Genomic DNA, 25,157 nt, shown 5'->3' with positions numbered 1-25,157 from the left:
AAATCTGTATATAACTTTACAGTTAGCCCTCCGTATCCAAGGTTCTTGCATCTGAGGATTCAACCAACTACAGATGGTGTAGTACCGTAGTACACATTTAGCGAAAAATGTGCATGTAAGTGGACCCTCTCAGGTCAAACCCGTGTTGTCCAAGGGTCCACAGTACATACATACATGCATACATAAATGACAGCTTTGCCAAATGACTTATTCAAGGTCACATAAAATGTCAGCAACAACCCCAGAACTATATTCCAGATCTCCTGTCTGCTATTCCTATACTGCTACTCCCTGGCTCAAGGATACTTTTGTTTTTGTTCATTTTTGTTCTGTAATCTATTGAAAGCATGGATAATCAGGTATTGCCACTGTGAGATGACTACCTTTCTCATGCTGTTATGTGAGTTGAGCACTATACAATTTTCTTCTGGCCTTAAGCATAATCAGAACAGTGTGATACCAAAGGGCTATCATCACAAGGAAGTGGCAAGAGTGATCAGATAAAATACAACTTTCTGCTTTTTTCCCACAGCAGAGTTGAATTTTTCATGATTCAATCTTATTCTAATTCCTAGTCTCCTCCTTTCTTTGGCCACCTCATTAAACTTCTGGCAAGCTTTTACGTTAATGCACTCAGTAGTTCCCAGACTGCAAAGAGTAAAATCATAAATGTTTTTTGGGAAATATGCCTTATACTCTCAAAGTTGTTTTGAAACATCCCCCCCTGGTATTTGTAAGAGAGAAGAGAGAAGTTTGCTTCCTACCTTACTTATGGTTACAGAAATGTAAGGCCCACCCAGTACAAAGAAGAACAGTGGGAAAGAAAAATACAAGTCTTGTGAAGAGGTGAACTGGCCACCTAAATTGACTCCTGTGAGAAACTGCTTTCAAAGATGGCAAACCTAAGACAAAGCCAATAAGCTGGTCGACCATGCCCTCCCATCAACTAGAAGGAATTCTCTACTCACTCATCCTAATGACACAGTCCTGTCTTCATGAAAGCAGCCAAAGCCAGGCCTCCAGCAGTCAGACCACAGTGAAGGTTCCTACTGCTGGTGAACCTTTCCTGCTCTGGGGCCTTGGGAAGGTTGTTGTCACTGACACTGGAGAAGAAATATATGTTCTTGAAACTTCTTGAGGACCTCTTAACTCATTCATTACTGATGTCTAGAGGCACTGATTGAATATAGTTGATTCTCAATATTCATAGTAGTTATGTTCTATCAAATCACTGCCAACACTGAATGAGTGATTACTGAGCCACTGCTCCTAGGGGAAACACAAGGTTACATCCTGTCAGCATCTGGTCACATTTTCGTCCACCAATCAATATATAACCTTGCTTTATGTGCATTTCTGTTTTAAAATATCTTATTTAATATAGATTGCTGATTCATTAACATTGGATTCACAGCCAAAAGCCCTATAACTGAAGCCTGAACAAAGCTTACATAACACACATATTTTCCATAAGGAGATTTTTTTCCCTAAGTTCTATCACAACCTTCTTTTTCAAAAATTGTGGTAAAACATACATAACAAAATTGACTATTTAACCATTTTTAACTGTACAGTTCAGTGGCATTAAGTACATTTACACTGTTGTGCAACCATAAGCAACATCCATCTCCACAACTTTTTGATCTTCCCAATTGAAAACTCTGTATCTATTGAACAATGGCTTTCCCCCACCCCTCCTCCAGTCCCTGGCAACCACCATTCTATTTACTTTTCATCACAGCCTCCCTGTGCCTAGGAGCACAGCACTTCAGCATTATGCTTGGGGGCCACTTTGAACAGCAGACTCACCCCAAAAAAACCACACAAAAATGTGAAAAAAAATGGTGCTATATAGATTGCAAAAAGGGCACTTATTAATAAGCATGAGGGCTGAAACAAGGCGGAGAATTGCCTTGGTTGACCTGAACTGGGATCCTGTGTGTTGGAAGCCTCAAATTTTTCGCTGCTCTGTGCATGTGTGTGAATGACTATAAAAGCGCTACGAGTATTGATTACGGAGTAAAAAATAAGTTTCGGCAATGAGACAAATTTGCAAACGTGGAATCCGTGAGTAATGAGCATCGACCATGTGGAAATGACGATCTTTGTTTCCTCTATTCCAGGTAGTAAGAATAAACAGTTGAAATGTGCCTTGCGATAGGGCTGCCTTAGAACATTTTACTAGAGAGCTAGCCTACGTGAATTGATAATTGGCAGCTACAAACTGAAGCAGTTCTAGTTCATGTGGAGGATAAATTTAAGCATAATCTCAAACCCCTCTGCATGAAACAAAGACCAAGTGCTCAAGTACTAGTTATCAATCACTTACTGTGTGACAGGCAGAATACTCAGCAATTTACATGTATTATTGAATTACATCCCCCCCCAAAACTCTATGAGGAAACTGAAGGTTAGAGAAGTTAAGTATCTCATCCATCATTACATAGTTAGAAGTGGCAAAATTGAGATTTGAACTCAGGTCTATCTGACTGCAGAAACTGAGGTCCCAACTGCTATGCAATTCTAATAGAGTTAAAAAAAAAAAAGATTTGATTTACTCAGAAGTATATAGAAGCATATGCTACAATCATTATAACATTACAAAGATTTATATGGTGAAAAATAAATTTACCAAACAAATAAAACTTTATAAACCTGATCTAATACCGCTCCACAACAATGAATATCTGAAATCTTTCAGGGCATCTGGTTTGTGTCTGGTTTTCCTTAATCTTTAATGATGGGCAAATCTAATGCATTATGTAAGGCCATTTTTTCTCAAGAGATGTAGATACCTCTTAAGAATTTGATGAAAATGCATTAACTTTTCAGGCTACTGAGTTGCATTTTAGTGCACTGAGGCAGTAAATTAGTGTACAATGTGCAAAAGTAGTGACCTAAAAAAATGAATATTTGATATGAACCACTGCATTCTCTTGGAAAAAAAAGTAATGGATTAACTCTCTCAGGAGTCCTTAGCTTCCCCAAAAGAAGTAGGAAGAATAAATCTCCTGTGGCCTGGAAACAGCTTCTGTTTCTCGCTGGCTATGTTTGTTTAGCTCTTTAATAGTTCATTTGATTAGATCTTGTGGCTCCCAAAGCTAAGGTTGAGAGTTTGATCCCTACAGAGGCCACTTAAATTTAGAGAACAAAAAGCTCTATTCTCTGCTCCCAGACCTTACACCAAATCCCTGCCAGGTGTCTGCCCTCTGGTCAAATGAGAAACTGGCAAAGGGGTGCAAACCTAGCACAGTATTGGGAAATAGAAAAATGGGCACCCTTTATTATGGTGCTCCTTTCCTTTTATGTGTCCACAATATTTGGATATAATTTATAGAGAGTAGATACTATGTTTTTTCTTTTACCACTGGAAATCTGAGGAAAACTTCATTACCAGTCATAAAATTCATTATCTTAAGCTTATTCTAAGTTATTCTAAGCTTATTCTAAGTTCAGATAGCTGACATTATCCTCTTGGTAATAAACAATGAAAAAACACATCCTCTGAGCAATATTAATCTGCAACTTTGGGATAGGAAATAATAGTAATCAGTCAAAAACTGAACACAATTTTCATATGAATAAAAGATATTAAATTATTTAAAAATAATTCCATGAGCAGTTTAATATTAAAAAGTATGATCTTCATTATGTGTTAAGAATTCATTCAGGAAAACAAGTTTCTCAAATTATAGCGAGAAATCTTTTACTAGTATCACTATCTTAACTTTAAATTTAAAATTTAAATCTGTATTTCCCTAATTACACAGTACTAAAAATAATTTACTACAACAAATAAAAATTCTTTTACTTCAAATCCTTGCCTAAATAATATAAAATCATTTTATTTTTTGAGGAAAAGACATTTCAACTTTTTAAGTATGAAGTGTAAATTAAGATTTACTTATTTAAATTATAATTTTAAAGTTTCACATATAAAGATGAACAAGATCTAAGTGTAGTTTATATTATTGTTAACATAGATTTTAATTTTTCAAATGTCACATATATCTTTCATTATTTGTAGATTTATTTCTTTTATGAAGTAGTCAAATGAATCAGCTCACCCTTGACTGTAACAAAATACTGTTTGGTGACTTGTGACAGACAGGGTTTTAACCTCTGACAGCGAGATTCATTGTGGAGCAAGAGCCAATCATAGATCCTGACGACACTTGTCTCATCAAAGTTGGAATATAAAAAGCCACTTGGAATACAGTATAAAAGATTCACTGGTGTGGCAAGTTGTCTCTCAGACTGTGCAGGCATTAACATTTTGCTTGGCATTACTCAAAAGCAAAAGAAAAGTAAAAGGAAGAAATAAGAACAAGGGAAAAGATTGTACTGATTTTAAAATCATGCAAAAACTGCAAATCTATGTTTATATTTACCTATTTATGCTGATTGTTGCTGGTCCAGTGGATCTGAATGAGAACAGCGAGCAAAAGGAAAATGTGGAAAAAGAGGGGCTGTGTAATGCATGTATGTGGAGACAAAACACTAAATCCTCAAGACTAGAAGCCATAAAAATCCAAATCCTCAGTAAACTTCGCCTGGAAACAGCTCCTAACATCAGCAAAGATGCTATAAGACAACTTTTGCCCAAAGCTCCTCCACTCCGGGAACTGATTGATCAGTACGATGTCCAGAGAGATGACAGCAGTGACGGCTCCTTGGAAGATGATGATTACCACGCTACGACGGAAACGGTCATTACCATGCCCACAGAGTGTGAGTAGTCCTATTAGTGTAGAGCAACAGTTCTGCTGACTGCTGTTCTAGTGTTTATGAGAAACCGATCTATTTTCAGGCTCTTTTAACAAGCTGTTGGCTTGTATGTAAGTAGGAGGGAAAAGAGTTTCTTTTTTTTCAAGATTTCATGAGAAATATACTAATGAGACTGAAAGCTGCTGCATAATCTGTTTCCTTAGAGAGCTAAAAAGCTAAAAATAAAAAATAAAATGCTTGCATGTTTAATATGACAACTATAACATGCTTACACTTTCACAGCTTAATATCACCAAGGTAAGGATTGGGAGATACTACAAGCAATGTGAAAAACTTGAAATTTTTTAACTACATGAAATTTCATAACTGCATTTGGTTGTCTGAAATATGCATTTATAATAACAGCTTTTTTCATAATAAAGAGAACAGAAGAAATTTGTAGATGTTGAAGACTATTTGGGCATTTGCTGAACACCTAGAATGACTTCTGTTATTCAAAACTATTTCTCACAGTGTTTTTATGTTCTTCACAAATTAAAGGTATCTAATTTTGAAAGCTATTACAACACTGGAAAATATGAAAAAATATTTTTTATAAATTTAATGTATTACTAAGAGCAATGATGAAGTAAACATAGCATAATAATAATCATGAGCTAATTATCAGAAAATGCTAAGAAATAAAACATTTTAATTGAGTAGGCTATGGCTCACAAAGTCCCACTTATACCTTGACCATGGTACTATTGTTAAGAGTACCCGACCTGCATATTTCCAGGCAGGCACATGCTTAATAACCTCCTAAAGTATTATTTTACTCTTCATAGGAGGGAGGACTATTACCTGTAGTATCTACATTGCTTCTGGAAGATAATACACGTCATACCATTCCTGCTGCAGGCAGTTCAAAACTATACTCAAGGAAAGGGGGACAGGCACCTTAACAGAGAAGGCATGACAAGAAAGAGTTTTGTGCCATATGTCTGTGATCTTGCTTTATAGAGTGCTTTACCCACTTTAAACTGGACTCAAAACAGTTTCAAAATATTGTTTTTCTTATTAAGTAATTAGGTTATAATGCAACGAATAATTTTCCTTTAAGACTGTGCTATCAGATAATCCTGGAGTAGATTTGCCTTATTTATAAACAATCTTGGAAAACCAAAAGGAAAGAAATTTCTAAGTGCTTCTGCTTACAATGACAGCCTGGCCCTAAAGACAATGTTTTCTAAGTTTTGAGAGAGCCTGAATGCAACATTTAGATTTTGGTGCTACTTACCTGCTAGCTTTGTTCCTTTAAAAGGCTATCCCAGCACCCAAACATAACAGATGTACTATATTTTCTACTAATTCCTGAGGCTCAGTTGCTCAGTGTCTTGTCCCCAGGTAATTCAGGCCTGGGGGAAGGGTTCCTTCTTCCAGACTGATTGGTACAGCTGCTCAGTAAGTGTAACTACTCAGATTCCCAAAGAATTCTAAGTGGATGTTCCTCCACAGTGTCTCTTGTTCTCTCTAATCATCATCATCTTAAAATTTCATCCACTTTTCATTCCTTAATAGAATTTTCCTTAGTCCACAGTTCTCTGGAGAGGAAGTAGGTTCCTCCTAAACAGCTGAAAAAACATACATCTAAGAAAATCTGAAAAGCTATAGTAATTATTTTATTTGATAGTTTTCTGAGTTATGAATGAAATTCTACATATTTTTTTTCATTTTAAAAGACTAGTTGTGCACACATTATTCCAATAAACATGCTCATTGATTAATATGGAGGAGTTTATTCATCTGTCATGAAAAATGATTTCAGTAACTCTTTTTTTTTCTTATTCATTTATAGCTGATCTTCTAACGCAAGTGGAAGGAAAACCCAAATGTTGCTTCTTTAAATTTAGCTCTAAAATACAATACAATAAAGTAGTAAAGGCCCAACTGTGGATATATCTGAGGCCAGTCAAGACTCCTACAACAGTGTTTGTGCAAATCCTGAGACTCATCAAACCCATGAAAGACGGTACAAGGTATACTGGAATCCGATCTCTGAAACTTGACATGAACCCAGGCACTGGTATTTGGCAGAGCATTGATGTGAAGACAGTGTTGCAAAATTGGCTCAAACAACCTGAATCCAACTTAGGCATTGAAATCAAAGCTTTAGATGAGAATGGTCATGATCTTGCTGTAACCTTCCCAGGACCAGGAGAAGATGGGCTGGTAAGTGATTACTGAAAATAACATTCTAAAAACCTTATGTTTTTATTCATAATGTGAATGAATAGTAGTGAAAAACAACTACCAGTTTCCTATGCTCATAAGCCGGAAAAAGGTATCTTACCCCGATGGTAGCCCTGTACCCAATAAAAGTAGGTGTCCAATTTCATATCCTATGAAACACTCTCTTGATACTTTTAGTTTGCATGAGGACTTAAAGAAAAAAGTTACACCATAGTCCTTAACTTCTTTAGGAATTCTTTTGAATTGGGAATGAAATATAAAGTGTTTTTCATTGATGTGCTATATGATTATATAAATAAAAACATGAAGTCTTCATAGTGGATTCTAGGACCTACCCAACAAAACATTTTTTTCCCTAGAAGAGTGCCAAACGTGTTAACATTTTTTTGGCTTAATAAAGTGGAAAAAAATAAACTCTAAAAATTATAATTGAAATAAAATGCTTTTAATTATAGCAACTAACTAAATACAATATGTTTAGACGTATATGCTATTAAATATACTATATTTAAGATCCCTCAAGATAAATGTTCCTTATTTTCTAGGCTGTTGATGCACTGATGTATATGTGGATTACTCTGTGAATTACCCCTAATAAAATTTAAAATTTCAGGGTAGTTAACCTGTACCACCCAGCTTATTTCTGAACTGTCTTACTATTCTTTTGCAAGAGTTTACTTAGGTAATGTCAACTAATTTAATATCAGGTCAAACAGAAGACAATGCCTTATATATTATAAAAATTAATAAAAACCATTTAAAACCTAGTATAAATTTAGAGTTACTCACTCTTCTGGCTTATCTATGCTTGTGTTTACTTCTGTTTTCAAAAACTTATTTAATGTGACCATATCTTTTACTTCCATTTATTGATATAATTTACAACAAAAGATTATACTTGCAAGCAATGTGTTCTTTTTAGTTTTTAAATGGTCTTGTTTGTAAAGAATATATAATTAGTAAGTCATATCTACTTTAAATGAAAACATAGTCTTTAAGAGATTATACAATTTTCCAAATGATCTATTTTTCTTTAAATATGCTACATAAAATGTTACTGACTCCCAAAATGATGTTATTATTTTTTATAATCTTAAATACCAATAATTACCAGGTCTATTTTGATTTTGATACAGGATAAAAACTACTATTAATTATTTAGGAATGTGTTCTTTTTTATAGACAGCATTTTAATGATCAAAGCTGGTGATGTGACAGAGGTTTTATTTATTATTAAGCAGATGGTTAATACGATGTATTCCTCAGACTTTTCCATATAAAAAGAAAAATGTCTCAAATGCATGAAAAGATTGGGGCGGGGGAAGGATTAGCAAATTATTGTTTAAATATCTGAACAGAAACATTTTTCAGTGAAAGAATAAAGGAAATATTATCGTATCTTCTTCTGAATCTGTCCCTCCCTCTCTTGGAGTTGGTCGTTCCAACCCAATATACCTACCGCTACCTTCATCACCCTACCTTCCCTTCTCCCATTACAATCTGTACAGTGCTGGGTGGTAACTATTTTGGTTTGGCGTTAATATCCAAGGATCCCTGAATAAGATCTAGTGAATGGAGGATGGATGAGTATACCTATCCCTCCAGGAGTCATCAGACATATTTAGCCACCATATTTAACCAACAAGCAGGAAGAGAGAAGCTAGCTTTTCCCCTTCCTCCTTTCTTCCCTCCTCCCTTTCTCTTCTCCTCCCTCTCTCCCTTTCTTGCCAACAATATTTTCAGAGCATCTATTATGTGCCAGGCATTCGGACACTCAAACTGGGGAAAACAAGAATAAGCAAGACAAAGATCTGACCACAGGGGAATCTGTATTGCTGCTATAGTCTTTTGAGCCATAAGGGAAGTATCAAGCCTAGTGTAAATTAAAATTCTTTAATGCTGTGGCAACATTAAAACATAAAAACAAATGTGGCAGAAGCAAAATGATTAGTTTCTTTCTTCAACAACGAGTGCTTGATGTAGGAAGGTGTTTCAGCATCTATTACTAACTCTTCTTTCCTTTTCATACAGAATCCCTTTTTAGAAGTCAAGGTAACAGACACACCAAAAAGATCCAGGAGAGATTTTGGACTCGACTGTGATGAGCACTCCACAGAATCTCGATGCTGTCGTTACCCTCTAACTGTGGATTTTGAAGCTTTTGGATGGGATTGGATTATTGCACCTAAAAGATATAAGGCCAATTACTGCTCTGGAGAGTGTGAATTTGTATTTTTACAAAAATATCCTCATACCCATCTTGTGCACCAAGCAAACCCCAGAGGTTCAGCAGGCCCCTGTTGTACTCCCACAAAGATGTCCCCAATTAATATGTTATATTTTAATGGCAAAGAACAAATAATATATGGGAAAATTCCAGCCATGGTAGTAGATCGCTGTGGGTGCTCATGAGATTTATATTTGGTTCATAACTTCCTAAAAAGTGGAAGGTCTTCCCCTCAACAATTTTGAAACTGTGAAATTATGTACCACAGGCTGTAAGCCTAGAGTATGCTACAGTCACTTACGCACAAGCTACAGTATATGAACTAAAAGAGAGAATATATGCAACGGTTGGCATTTAACCATCAAAACAAATCATACAATAAAAAGTTTTATGATTTCCGGAGTTTTTTAACTTGGAGATCAAATTCCATTTATGTTCATATATATCACAACATATGCAGGTAAATGAAAGCAATTCTCCTTGTGTTCTGGTGAATTAAAGGAGTATGCTTTAAAGTCTATTTCTTTACAGTTTCATTTAATATTTACAGAAAAATCTATATGTAGTATTGGTAAAATGCAGGATTGTTATATACCATTATTTGAATCATCCTTAAACACTTGAATTTATATTGTATGATAGCATACTTGGTAAGATAAGATTCCACAAAAATAGGGATGGTACACCATGTGCAAGTTCCCATTCCTATTCTGATTGATACAGTACATTAACAATTCATGCCAATGGTGCTAATACAATAGGCTGAATGGCTGATGTTATCAGGTTTATCAAATAAAATACACTCAGTAAAGTAATGTTTCTCCTTTCTTCAGGTGCATTTTCATACTCCTCCAAATGGGGAACGGATTTTCTTTAATGAAAGAAAAATCATTTTTCTAGAGGTCTGGATTCAATTCTGTAGCATACTTGGAGAAACTGCATTTACAAGGCAGCCAGAAAGTATTCATTTTTATCAAAATTTCAAAATTATAGCCTGCCTTTGCAACACTGCAGTTTTTATGATGAAATAATGGAAATGACTGATTCTATCAATATTGTATAAAAAGACTTTGAAACAATTGCATTTATATAATATGTATACAATATTGTTTTGTAAATAAATGTCTCCTTTTTTATTTACTTTGGTATATTTTTACAGTAAGGACATTTCAAATTAAGTATTAAGGCACAAAGACATTTCATGTATGACAGAAAAGCAAATGCTTATATTTCGGAGCAAATTAGCTGATTAAATGTGGTCTTAAAACTCCATATGCTAATGGTTAGATGGTTATATTACAATCATTTTATATTTTTTTACATTATTAACATTCACTTACGGATTCATGATGGCTGTATAATGTGAATGTGAAATTTCAATGGTTTACTGTCATTGTATTCAAATCTCAACGTTCCATTATTTTAATACTTATAAATATTATTAAGCATACCAAAATGATTTAACTCTATTATCTGAAATCAGAAAAATAAACTGATGATATCTTAAGAATTGTTAATTTTATTTTATAATTTGATAATGAATATATTTCTACATATATTTACTTCTATTTTGTAAATTAGGATTTTGTTAATCAAATACATTATACTTATGACTAAGTGAAATTATTTCTTACATCTAATGTGTAGAAATAATATAAATTATATTAAAGTGTTTTCACGTTTTTTGAAAGACACAACAGTTTTATGTTATAATGATTAATTCTGGATTTTTGGTTTTCACTTTATTGTAAAAGTTTAATGATTTAGCACAAAAGTTTGGTTTAGAAATTTTAGGTCTGCTACTCTAGTTTCTCATGAGTGAAATTCCTGTTAAATTGGTTCTGGTCAAGTTGCTTTAAACATGCAAAAGCAAGGGCTAGTTACATCTGTTTCATTTCTCTTTATCTTGACCTGAAAACTATTTATATGTTTTCATAGGTTCAATTTCCAAATGCATTGCAGTTGGCAAGGGTATATGGTCCTAGAGTTACAAGTTCTACTGAAGCCACAGGGACACAGGGAAACTGCATCTTTTTCCTAGCACTTAATGATACTGGCACATTTATCTGAGTTTTGGGGGCAAAAATTTTCAAACTGAATTGAAAAATAATTATAAAGTGCCTAGAATCCACCCCTGGCCAATTTAATAGCTTAGCTCTAAAGCAGTGACTATGTCTAATGGGGGAGGTGATTAAAATTTTGTCTAGTGTTATGGTTCTAAAATAAATAATTTATAATTATTATAACCATGGAAGATATTACAGCAATTTACACTCATACAAACAGAGTGCAGTAGTTTTTCTAATTCTGATACTGACATATTTAACACTGACAAGGCTGGAGCTGTAAGGGAGTTGCCCCTGTTGGGGGAGGAGCCAACTGCGGTGACGCGGTAAGGCCACTTTTCAGCTGTACATATCAGAACATACTTCTTCCAGGGCCATGAATATACATGACCTCAAAGTCTGGGTCAGCAGGCCCATTAGCACACCTTAGGCTCTGGAGCACAAATAACTGGGGACCTTGATCCCTACAGTGGGAACTGTGAGGAAGGAACACCCTCTGTTTCCAAGCACCCAGTTTCAGGACTCCCCAACCTTTATATTTACCCTTACCATGGAGCCCCAAGATCACATCACTAACCTCTCCATTTGGTAGCCCACTTCAAAACCCATATGACCATGAAAGAAAGCATCAGGACCAATTTGTTTTGTGACAAGACCTAGGCATTTCTTTTTCTATTTTGCCTAGGTCCTAGGAATGGCAAAGGCGCTCTGCTATTCTGCCTATGGGCATGTCACTTTCATTTTCAGCACCCTAAGAATATTCACTTGTGATACGTGACACTAACCCCTGAAATTTTCAGAAAAAATTATGTAAAGTTCAATGTAGTGTATCAGTTTTAATATTCTGAACGTTTTGTAATACTTCTCATACTTCCCACAAACCTATGTGAGTTAAAAAAAACACAGTAAAAATAAAAACAAACAAAAAACCCTTTCAAACCCTATGGTTCCTTTTGTATTCAAGTTGGTTTTTGCACTTCTGTAGAGAACTTTATTTTCTTAAAATAAAAAGGCAATATTTTGACATTGACAGTAGCTAGATTAGAACTCAATTATTCTATACCCCAAACGAAAACAAATCTATTTCACTTTAAACCACCATATACTCATTTAAGAATGTCAATGACCCTTTTGGGTCTGGTGGGACACTCTCACCAGGAAAAAGAAAACTCACAATTTTGCATATAATTTCAGGGAGCTCAGAGTCTTCTTAGAGCTCATTCATAGAATCTAGTTTATTTTCCTTCTTAAGATAAAAATTTTTTATGAAGTAATAAAATATACTTATAAGGGCCTGCTTCCCAATTAATTAGTTTTAATCCTTAACAGTTGAATGTTTGAAAAGGAAAATAAATATCAAATCAGCCTGGATGTCTTAACATGGCTAAAACACTTGCTAATTACCAAAACATTCTATGTTTCTTAAAGATCATCCAGTCATCAACTGGCAAGTCTGTGATAGATTAAACTAGACAGCTGAATAAAAATCACTTCAAATTATGAACTCACATTCTTTTTATGTGTCAAAACCAAAATCAATAAATCATCAGGGCTTCTGATGTCTGGGTGTCAGAATTAGGAGGGTATGAGATGATAATATTTACTGAGCACCAGATTTGTGCTAGGAACTTTCTAGACACGCTCAATGTAGGAGACATTATTGTCCCCAGTTTACAGAAGAGAACTCTGAGGAACTGAGACAATAGGAGGTACCTCAGTGGCTGGTCTGAATTTCAATTCAGAGCAGTTCGACACGATGATTCATTGCTCTGGTTACACCAATTCTTCAACAAGTCCTAATGAAAGAGTGAAACTATATTTTTTAATGTTTATAATTTGTAATATACCCTTGTATATGTTTTCAGCATTGGTTTCTGCAAATGTTGTGTGGCTGCATTTTAATGAGGGAGGTTAGAGTTGGTATTATGAGGTGGAAGAAGAGCAGGTGATTAGCAAAGCAGAGAAATGTACAAACAGATAGAAGTGGGTCAATGTCATAGGATGTGAGAGATGGAATAGACCTTAGAGATCATCTAATTTACATATGACAGAACTGAGGTCTAAAGAGAGGGTTGCTCAAAGTCATAAAGTGAATTGGTTCAAAAACTGAGACAAGAGTTCTGAAATGCTAGAGTAGAGTGGATGGTGGGTCAGAGTGAGAAGAATGATTCCAAAAGACAAAATGCAGGAGAGCTAAAAACAAAAAAAAAGCTCTGAGTCATGGTTTGTCAGCTGGGGAATGTCAATACTGGGCACTAACTAAAGGTCCGTAGGATTATAACAGTTTACATCTATCTTTTATCAACCTGGAGATTATCTTGGACAAATAGACCCTAATGGGAAATCTATGGTAGTATGTGATTAAAACCACTACTTTACTGGGTACAGTAATACAAATTGAAATAATAATAAATTAATAATTAATAACTTTCAAAGTCCCCTCACATTAATGATGTAATTTTATCTTCATAATGCTGGAAGTTAAGTATTATTATTATGTCCATTTCATAGAGGGAACTGAGGCTAAATTAAATTAATCAAATTGCCCAAAGAAATGTAGCATTTATATTTGTACATTAATTACATAAGAAATAGAAATCAAATAAGTTATACTTGTTTGATCATTCATTCCAATACTACTTATTAAAAATGTAGCATGATAAAAGAATTCCATTTAAAATATCAAACGATCACTTTAAAATATAAGACACATGGATACTATCCAGTAATATAACTAAGAAATTAAACCATAGGTTAAAATGTGATAAGCAAGTCATGACTTGCCTGGCACATGACGTATAGTGTTGAAATTTCATTTGCACGGTCATTCAGTTCCAGTTTACACACTGCAAAACATATCAAATTAAACTATACTAATTTTGGTCATCCCTGAGTACAATGTCAAGCAATGGGAAGTGGTACTAAATTTAGTTCATTCATGCCTAGGTGGAATTTTGCAGAGGAAGTCTTTGAAAAATTAATACATTTTCATTAGATAGCATTCATTTATAGCAAGATTATCTTTGTTACAATTTAAAACACTAGATAGAGGGATTATTTACATATATTTTACTAGATTACCTACCAAAGACTTCAATGAATACCACATCCTGTCAAGAACACAGGATGTTCTTGAATGTAAGACTTGACATATGAAGGTGCCTAATTTATCTGACAAGCATAAAATGTATGTGTAATAATAATGATAGACAACTCCCTAATCCTCTGTTACAATGGTTGAGTAGTTCACTTCAGCTATGGTTTAACATTACACTAAGTATTCCTGATACAGAAATACAGAGTTTGGCAATGAAGCAAAGAAATACATACTAAGTTTTCATTGACTACAATTTTGGATTACTGTAAGATAGAAAAGTTTTTTAACAGTATGATGCTATTATTTTTAGGTGATTATTTATTAAACACACACATATATTTACTTTCTTGAAAAACTGACTTTAATAACATTTTCTTTAATTAGTTCTGCGTATGCACTATAGGCAAAACACTATTCACTGGAATTAACTTACAGAGATCTAAAACATATTCCCAGATTCTGATCTTAACGAGATCTGTTGGAGAGTTCTCCTGAGAAGGGCCGACAGATAAATTTGATTCAATTAATCTTAAAGGTAAGCTTTAAACCACACATATGAAGAGATTAACCTACTAATTCACATTTTTAATTTGTCTTCCTAACCATTCAAGATTATTCGATTAAGAAAACTTTCTTCCTATAATGTTATGTTCTTTTTTTTTTTTCCTAACATCTTATGAAGGACCCTATTCAGAACAAAATCTGATTATGCGGTTTTGGCCATGGATCCTCCACAAGACTTTCCCAGATCCGCTCCCACGGACACTAACTCTGACTAAGAAGCCAAACGTCTCTTGGCTCTATTCCCATGGAACTCAGAATTTTGGCATTACCTCTCCACTAGCCAAAAACAAAACATGTCAATACAGGAACGTTTGCTTACATCATGACATCAGATCCTCATAATGCTGAGATAGAATTCTGAAAGTGAAAATCAAGCATAAAACACCAATTTACTGAGCACACTGAAGTGACTGTGGGAGAAAACCCAAATTGTTAAATGGAAACAATCAGGCAGTCATTGAGGCAACTGCTTGGCTTGAGCTCCAAGAATATCTTCCTGAAAAGCTGCATACTTCTCAGCAACTCAAGAAATGGCATGAGTTATGTGGCTGCCTGCACCCTAAGTAAAGGATTCTACTGAGGAAACTTAGCCATCTTGGGCTCTGAACCAGGTCAGGTGCCATGGGATAGAAACTAGAGCAAAAAAGAACAAATGACAGTACTGCTTCCTACTTGTAGATGTTCCCTGGCAGCAAGTAAAATTGTCCCAAAGTCTAAAATCTATCAGGACCTATGTCTTATGCATTAGTGAATTTAAGTTCCTTACAGCTCCAGAGTCAGAAAAAACTCCAAGGAAGTTGCATAGGACTGGTGGGAAGCTAGCTAAGTTCCCATCTACTCATAGGCCAGGATGCATCCCTATGACTGAAATACCTTGCACCAACTGGGTCTCTCCTGGGCGAATAGCCCTGCACTGCAGTGCCAGCAGAGCTCTCTCCTTTGCTGACAGAGGTGGGTAGACTGTGAATAGTGAGCCCCACCTTGCTTTTACCAGAGGTTTAAACAAAGAATCCTGGTATTGGCCAAAGAGAGCAGTGTCATTTCAGAATTTGTGCCAAAGGCTGGAATTTGGCTTTATATCTGTTGGTGTAACATGTATTGTGTTGACACAATATATCTGTTAACCAGGTACATTACCTGGTTACTGTCCTTGGGCCTCATATATCCTGTTCAGACTGGCAAGAAATAAACTGCCTGTTGGACCTTGGACAAGAAGCATGAGCATTTACTTAACAAGGGAAAAGCACATTGCATAGATATTAATATCTCCATTTTTATAATGATGAAGTTGAGGTTCAGAGATGATTGTACTTAAGTGACTAAGACAGGTGCATACATGATGGGAGAAATACACATACAAATGTAGAACTAACACAACATTGTAAATCAACTTTACTTCAATTAAAAAAGTAAAAATTAAAAAGGGACCTACTCTCCTTGCTAAGCAAATAAGTAAATAAATAAATAAAACTAAAAAGGGACATACTATATAGTATGGGAAACTATACTCAATATTTTGTAAAATATAAGGGAAAAGAATGTGAAAAAGAATATATATACATAAGAATATATATATAAGTATATATATAAAAGAATATATATATATATATATATATATATAAACTGAATCACTGTGCTGTACACCTGAAACTAACATAATATTGTAAATCAACTATACTTCAATTTAAAAGAGAGAAAATAGAATAAAATGGCCAAAAAAACCCCAAAATGTAGAAGTACAGTTTTTCAGCTATTAGTTCAGGTGTGAAAAAATGTAATTTTCTACTTGTTGTAGAACTGACATCAGCTTTTACCTCAAGCCCGTTTGTGCTGTATCACCATTTCTACTTTATAGAGGCACTGTCATGTCAACGGGAACTGCTCTAATAATGCTTGTCATGTCCATGGATCTCACCCAGAAAATGATGAACGATATCCCCCTACTCTCAAGTCTCTAAACTCAGAGGAGGAGTGTAATGTGTCTCTCTTCTTTATGTCCAGCTCAGCCTATGAAGTAGGGCATCAAAAAAGATCATTGTCTAAAACTTCTCTCTTCCCATCAAATTCACTCCTATCATAAGCTCATGAGATCTTTATGTGAGAAGATATAGGAATAGGTTCTGGCTATCTGGATCTATTTACTAACACTTTATATTTCATACCTGAACCCTAGACCCTTGAACTTAAAATTTTGTTAAATACTACTATCTTTTTTTTTCCTGATTCTGATCTGAAAAGTACCTTCTGAAAAATGCAACCTTTTAATAAATCAGTGTTCATTCTAATAATAAAAATGTAAATTAAAATTACATACTATCCTTTCATCTACAAATATACTAAATTTTTATGTTAATATCTATTGTTATTAGTAAGGTGATCAGAAATGAACACTCTAAATATTGCCTATAGAAAGGCCCTGACCAGCTGCCTTCCAATATTTAACAAGATCCTTAAAAGGTTCTATACAGTAATTTTACTTCTAAAATTTTATGCAAAGAAAATGAAGATGCAAATGTTTATGTAAAACCACAATGTTATTTACTATTTTTTATATTGGAAATAATGTATCCAACAATAAGGAATGGTTACATTGATTATAATAGGTAACAAAAGCATATTAAAATTTAAAGACAACCTGAGGACCCAGTAAACACCATGAGGATGAAAGAGAGAGGGAGAAAGAATCTAAGTCTTCACTGATATTATTGAGCTACTGATCTTACTTTACCTAGAGCTGCCTTACATTTGGACTTATATGAGATAATTGATTTTTCTACTGTTTAAGCCATATTTGAATTGGGGTTTCTGTTATTTACAGCTGAAAGTATTCCAAATAAATAAATATGTGTATAGCATATGTGTACATACATGTATCAGGTATATATGATTATCTTTAATTCTAATAGATATTGCCAATTTGTACCCTGTAGAGGTTGTACCAATTTATGTTTCTATTAACAATGTATGAAGTTACCTATTTTCCCACACCCTCATCATTCTTAGTTCTAGTATGATAGGTAAAAAATGGTATCTGTCATCATGATTTTCACTGCATTTTTCTTATTTTGCGTGAGGTTATTAATCTTTTTATATTTAAGGATTATCTGTGTTTCCTTTTCTGTTAACTATTTGCTTTTATCCTTTGCTTATTTTTTCTATTAGGTTGTTAATATTTAAACAAAACCTATATATGTACTTAAGAAATTAGCTACTATTGGGGAATTCCCTGGTGGTCCAGTGGTTAGGACTCAGCACTTTCACTGCCGGGGCGGGGTTCAATCCGTGGTCGAGGAACTAAGCGCTCACAAGCCCCAGGGCCCAGCCAAAAAAAAAAAAATTAGCTACAACTATTTCTTCCCAGATTTTCATCTGTGTTTCGACTTTGTGGTTTCTTGTTTTTTAATGCAGAATTTAAAACGTTTGTATGATGTTACATATTTTAGTCTTTTTTTTATAGTTTCCAATTTTTTTCTTTTTCTTCTTTTTGGCCGTGCCACGTGGCTTGCAGGTTCTTAGTTTCCAGACCAGGGATTGAACCTGGGCCATGGCAGTGAAAGTGCCGAGTCTTAACCACTGGACAGCCAGGGGAATTCCCTGGCTTCCATTTCCTTTGTCATACTTAGAGCCTTTTACACTATGTGTTTATATTTTTAATGTATCTTATAATTTCTTCTAATACATTTATGGCTTGTTATTTACTTTTGAATTCTTTAATCCATCTCAACTCTTATTTCATCATAGTGTGACATAGGAATCCAATTTATTTTTCTTCAGATGACTATCCATTTGTCACCATTTATAATACTATCTTTCCGCTAGTGATTTGAAATGTGGAATGGTGTTTAGTGGCCACTTACCCTGTTCACATGGATCTTTTGAGGCAAAAAGTCATTTTTATAGAATTTAGCAATAACAGAGGATGCCTAGGGTCAAATCAGCCATCCTCCTGAAATCTAACTACAATCAGTACAGATGAATATGAAAACAGTAGCATGATTGATGATAACAGGTTTTCTGTCCAGTCAAAAATGACCAGATGTATTCATACCTATTCATATTCACGCATTTATTCCATCAAAATTTTTAAGAGTCTAGTATTGTCATATTTTAATTCCTGCCTCACTTTAGGTGTGGGACATTTAGCCCACAACAACCAAGTCCATCCAGGACAGTGTCCCTCACCTCTCCTGAAGCTAAGAGCCCTACTCTCCAGGGAAAAATTATACATCCCTCCTCCCCCAGTCGCAAAGACTTCTCAGTCACACCACCCAATATATCATTCAGCCTCCTGAAGGAGCACTGTTTTCCCTCCACTGTCATCAGAAGAGGAGGGCAAGAAAATTATTCAGAATGTCCCTGATACTTTTCCTCTGAAATAACATAGTAATTCTGTTCATAGTTGTGTGATATCCTATCAGATTTTACCCATTCACTGAGTCCTAGATACTACTGTAGGAACTGTAGAGAGAGGAGAGGAGAGGAATAAATCATGCTTCTTTTTCGAGGAACTCACAGTCTAGTGAGAGCAGAAAAGCACACGGTCAACTTTAATAAAATGTGACAAATGGTTTACACAGGGTGCTGTGGGAGAGAAGAGGAAAGTCATCTCAGCCACACTGGGAGTTCACCGAAGACTTAAAGGAGAAGGTGACATTAGCAATGTCTTTAATAATGAATAAAAGTTTGATGGATGAGTAAGGAGAATAAGATAAATGAGAAAGAAAAAGGAAGAAGGGCATTCCAAAGCAAAGCCCCCTCCTCCAACACACCTACACATGAATGCAGGCATGAAAGAGCGTGATGTCTTCCAGGTCCTGCGAGTATTTCAGAATGGTTGGAGGGATAGGGCCTTGGGCAGTGCGTGACAAGCAATGAGGCTCTAGGGGAAGACTGAATAGACTGAACCAGGACATGCCTTGTATGTCTTTCTTTGGAGTTTGTACTTGATATTGTCAGTGATGAGAGCTAGTGAAACATTTTATGTAGGGAGCAACATGGTAGAAGTGCATTTTTTTTTTAAACTCATTTATTTTTTTTTTTGCTTTGCAACAGGTTTTTATTTTTGCTTTATATCTATTACAGTGTTTGAAACTTAATGAAATACATTTTTTCTTCAAATTTGGATGTATATATAAATATCATTTGTCTGGACTCAGCACACTCAATGCCATGGTTTCTTGGCCTATACCTGCTCTGAAATCATCAAGCTTTGTCTGTCTACCCACAGGTCCTGAGAACATGGAAGACAATAGCCAGAGTAAAAAACCCACTTTAAAAAAGGTATTTAAAATTTTTTGTGCCAAGGTCTCTCCCTTTCAATGTCAGATGAAGCCTATATATCCCTTCTCAGAATAATGATTTAAATTATTTTTAATTGTTTAAATAAATGGTTTAAATTATAATATATAATTATGTATATAATTATAAAATATTTTAAATGTGTCATATAATAAAATCTGATAGCACAGAAACCTACTAAAATGAATAACAACATCTAGTAGTTAGTTGAATAACCATAATAATTGAAAAGTAGTGACATGACCGAAAGGAGTTAATATCCCAAATACATAAACAGCTCGCACAACTCAACATCCAAAAAACAAACAACCTAATTAAAAAATGGGCAGAAGATCTGAATAGACATTTTGTGAAGAAGATATACAGATAATCAACAGGCACATGAAAAGATGCTCAACATCGCTAATCATCAGAGAAATGCAAACCAAAACCACAATGAGATACCACCTCACACCTGTCAAAATGACTATCATCAAAAAGACCACAAACAACAAATGTTGGTGAGGATGCAGAGAAAAGGGAACCCTGGTACACTGTTGGTTGGGAGTGTAAATTGGTGCAGCCACTATGGAAAACAGTACGGAGGTTCCTTAAAAACCTAAAAATAGAACTACCATATGATCCAGCAATTCCACTCCTGGGTATATATCTGGAGAAGATAAAAACACTAATTTGAAGATACATGCACCCCAAAGTTTATAGCAACATTATTTACAGTAGCCAAGATATGGAAGAAACCTAAGTGTCCAGTGACAGATAAATGGATAAAGAAGATGTGGCACATCTATACAACGGACTATTACTCAGCCATTTAAAAAAAATTGAAATATTGCCACTTGCAACAACATGAATGGACCTGGAGAGCACTATGTTTGGTGAAATAAGTTGGACAGAGAAAGACAAGTACTGTATGGTATCACTTGTATGTGGAATATAAAAAATACAACAAACAAATGAATGTAACAAAACAGAAATAGACTCACAGATATAGAGAACAAACTAGTGGTTACCAAGGTGGAGAGGGAAGATAGAGGTAGGGGATTAAGAAGTACAAACTACTATGTATAAAAGAAATAAGTTACAAGGATATATTGTACAGACAGAGAATATAGCCAATATTTTATAATAACTTTAAATAGAGTATAATCTATAAAATACTGAATCACTATGTTGTACACCTAAAACTAATATAATATTGTAAATCAATTATGCTTCAATAAAGATAAATTAATTAAATAAATAAAAGTAGTTATGAGCATATATGAGATACCTGCAACAGCTACAATTTGATATGAAATATTTGTGATTTATGTTGGTGACATGGTGATAGATATTATGAAGGGCTTTGTGTTTTCAAGCCTATATTCAAAATGGAAAGAAATACTAAATTTTAATTAAATGTGAGCAAAAATAAAGATATAATTTTTCCCATCCAACTCTCAGATCCTCTGAATTCTACACAATAGTATAAATTAAGGAGCCTAGGGGTGGAAATAGGGACAATGAATTCAATTAGAAATCTATCTGACTAGTCTAGAGGAGAAGTGATGATGGTATGAGTAGTAATAGCTAATATTAATTGAGCAATTACTATATTCCAGGCACTGTTCAAAGTGCTTTATATGGTATTTCACCTGCAGACTTAGGGCCATTATTAACCTGTATTTTACAGGCAAAGAGACAGAAGAACAGAGAGCTAAGGAAATTTATTCAGTTCACACAGCTAGTTAGTAGCAGAACTAGGTTTTGAACTGGGATAATTTGACTCCAGAACCTCACTCTTATCCACTACTGGGGCAGTAGAAATAGTGGTAGAAAATGAATTAGAAGCATGCGGGAAATAGGATGAACAGGACCCGGAGAAGGAGGGAGAGAGGAGAATCTATAGAGAAGTCCAGGTGAAGTGGGGACATTGTAAAAATATTTGCCACCCATTTTTTTTCCTTCTTGGTAATTCTTCCCTCCCCTCACCCATTTAGTCATTAAGGGTAAATCATGAGGCTGAGGATTATTGCTCCTGGAAAAGTAGAGAAAATACTAACTAGGAAATTGAGATGTGATATTATTTTTTTTCTGGACCAAAGGAGAGAGAAAGGGAGTGGAAAAGGGAGAAATCACATCCAAATACCCTTGCTCCTTTTGGGGGTCAAAACTTGGCTGAAAGAGGTAAGTAGAGAAGAAAAATCCAGACAAATCTGAGAGAATCAAAGAACATTGGGGCTGGTGCCCTGATTCCTATGTAGCATGGAAAGTCAGAAAGCTTTAAGAGAATTCCTCTGCTTGACATGGTCCTATATCTAATATGATGTCAGAGCAGTTGAGTAGCAATGACTAAGGAGGTACCTAGACTAAGGGCATCCACATTCGATCCTGAACTTTCCAGATAGTTTGTGAGAAAGTATCCAAGAGCCACCAGGTCTCCAAGGGAGGACAGCTTGTTGAATGTGCTGCTGGATTGGTTGCTAGGTATAGATGAGGATGACAAAGTGCAGGGGCCTCTTAACTGAAGTCAATAGTGCTGTCATCAATAACACGTGTCAGAACAATGCTCCAAAAACCAGGTGAAACCAGCAATATATCAGTGCCCATACATACAGGATGCTCAGTCACCTGGGAGCCCAGCTAAATTAGAGCAGATGCATCAAGAGCAAAAGATGAGGCCCTGAGACCAGGCAATACAAACCATGTCAAGAAGAAGGCTGGGAGGGAGGACCAGAAAACACTCTGCAATGCCAGGAAGCTGGGTGAGCTTCTCTGCTCAGATTCATTTAGAAAAGCAGAATAGGGGGAGGGGGAGAGCCTTTCTGAAGTGAGAAATACTGAAAAAGTAATAACCCTCCCCAAATCCTAAATTTTTTGTGATGTCTAATTTAGTTGTATTTTTTAAATTGTGGTAAAAAAAAAAAACACATAACATAAAATTTACCACCTTATACATATATACAATGGAATATTACTCAGCCATAAAAAGGAACAAAATTGAGTCATTTGTAGAGACATGGATGGATCTAGAGACTGTCATACAGAGTGAATTAAATCAGAAAGAGAAAAACAAATATCATATATTAACGCATATATGTGGAACCTAGAAAAAAGGTACAGATGAACCGGTTTGCAGGGCAGAAATAGAGACACAGATGTAGAGAACAAACCTATGGACACCAAGGGGGGAAAGCGGTGGAGGGGGTGGTGGTGGGATGAACTGGGAGATTGGGATTGACATATATACACTAATATGTATAAAATGGATAACTAATAAGAACCTGCTGTATAAAAAAATAAATAAAATAAAATTCAAAAAAAAAAATTTACCACCTTAGCATTTTTAATTGTGCATTTCGGTAAAGTTAACTATATTCACATGTTATGCAACAGATCTCTAGAATTTTTTTTTATCTCATAAAAACGGAAACTCTATACACATTGAACAACTCCCTATGCCCATCACCCTCCCCATCACCGCCACCTACAGCCTCTGGTCAACACCATTCTACTTTCTGTTTCTATGAGTTTTGAGTACTTTAGATATCTCGTATAAGTGGAATCATACAGCATTTATCTTTTTTTTTTTTTAAGTCTTTATTGAATTTGTTACAATATTGCTTCTGTTTTATGTTTTGGTTTTTTGGCAGCAAGGCATGTGGGATCCTAGCTCCCAGACCAGGGATCGAACCCGCACCCCCTGCATTGGAAGGTGAAGTCTTAACCACTGGACTGCCAGGGAAGTCCCCAGTACTTATCTTTAAAAAGCCTAAAATTTCCCTAGAAAACAGGTAACTTTGATTGGCAAGCTTAAGCATTTTCCATCATTAGAAGGAGAGGAGGTTTAAAAGCAAGATGAGATCAGTTAAAGAAAATAAGGAAAGCTACATCTCTTCAACCCGTTTGTGACATTACAACTCCAGCCCGCTAGATGTGGGGTCACATCACGGACCCTAAGAAAGAAAGTGATTCATCAAACTCTGGCGCTTGACTGTCAGGCTCAAGAGCAGCATGAATATCACTGAGCCCTGTCTCGTGTGAAGCTAACATAGCTCCACTATCGTTTTTTCAGTCCTTTTAAACTGTTCTTAACTCCCACATTACTAGCTGTAGGTATTCCTTCTACCCTTGCTTTGGAATTCATTCTCTAAATATGTCCCAATTCACTGCATTTAAGACTTTAGTTGTCTCTGCCTTCCCCCTCGAAAAGTCTCAATACTTTGAAAATGCAGAGTCCAAGCAAAGGTCCAAGTTCCCCATAGGATTTTTTCCCCCCAAGTTTCTGGCCCTGGCCTCAGGCTGACTTGGATCTCTAATCTAAGATTTATAATCACTCTATGTTGCAGATGTAGGCTGTGTCTAAAATCTTGGGCATCCTAGACAGGTTCTGAATGACTACAGCATTTGGTGTAAATAAATATTACTGTGGGACCATGTCCATCTTCCAGTCTAGGTAGCTATGGCAAAGAATCAGATCAAGTCTTAGAAAGCCAAAAGAAATCAAGTCTGATTACTCTGTGGGTAGACTTCAAGGATGTCTGATCCCTGGAGGTTGAGTCATTTCAGGTCTCAGTGGAACTTTCTCCCAGTTCAAGGAATCATCAACAACATCATTATCAAGAAGCTATTTGGCCTGCTCTGAAAATCAAATGAGACTTCATACCTTCTTGGTTGACAGTTTATCTGTTGCATTGTGCTATGGATTTCAAAGATAGATATAATATATAAATGTTTCTTTTATAAATTGCCAAAATGTATTTAATAGCAGAGAGTAATTCCTGTGCGTTTATATTGCAGATTAAATAATGCTTCACCTTGCAGTTCCAGCAGTTTTAATTTTATCTGTTATGTTTAGAAGGTGCACTAGATACAGATCTAGCATAGGGTCTTATGGTCTGTAGTACTCAAGTAATGGTAGTTGAAAATGAAATTTTGCTAATAATAATATATCTGAATCCATTCT

General features: G+C 35.2%; 2 protein-coding genes across 9 annotated transcripts in view; one reads left to right on the top strand and one right to left on the bottom strand.

Moving 5' to 3' along the window:
- The window catches only part of LOC309663364 (small membrane A-kinase anchor protein), a 285,507-nt gene that overhangs the window by 124,087 nt on the left and 136,263 nt on the right, over positions 1-25,157 (bottom strand). For 3 of the 8 annotated variants that reach the window (XR_014265202.1, XR_014265203.1, XR_014265204.1), the window contains one exon: positions 9,079-9,145. The exons of the other annotated variants lie outside the window; for them this stretch is intronic. The gene's annotated coding sequence lies outside the window, so the exon portion shown is untranslated. Of the gene's footprint in view, positions 1-9,078; positions 9,146-25,157 lie in introns of those variants that run through there. 8 annotated transcript variants of the gene reach the window in all.
- Positions 1,693-12,564, top strand: MSTN (myostatin). The gene is made up of 3 exons (XM_082467247.1): positions 1,693-4,731; positions 6,566-6,939; positions 8,992-12,564. The coding sequence occupies exons 1-3, from the start codon at positions 4,359-4,361 to the stop codon at positions 9,370-9,372; spliced, it is 1,128 nt and encodes a 375-aa protein (XP_082323373.1). The 5' UTR covers positions 1,693-4,358; the 3' UTR covers positions 9,373-12,564.

This window comes from Balaenoptera physalus (assembly GCF_965194825.1).
Source record: "Balaenoptera physalus genome assembly, chromosome: 6".
Lineage (NCBI taxonomy): Eukaryota > Metazoa > Chordata > Mammalia > Artiodactyla > Balaenopteridae > Balaenoptera > Balaenoptera physalus.
This window is presented reverse-complemented; position numbering and strand designations above follow the sequence as displayed.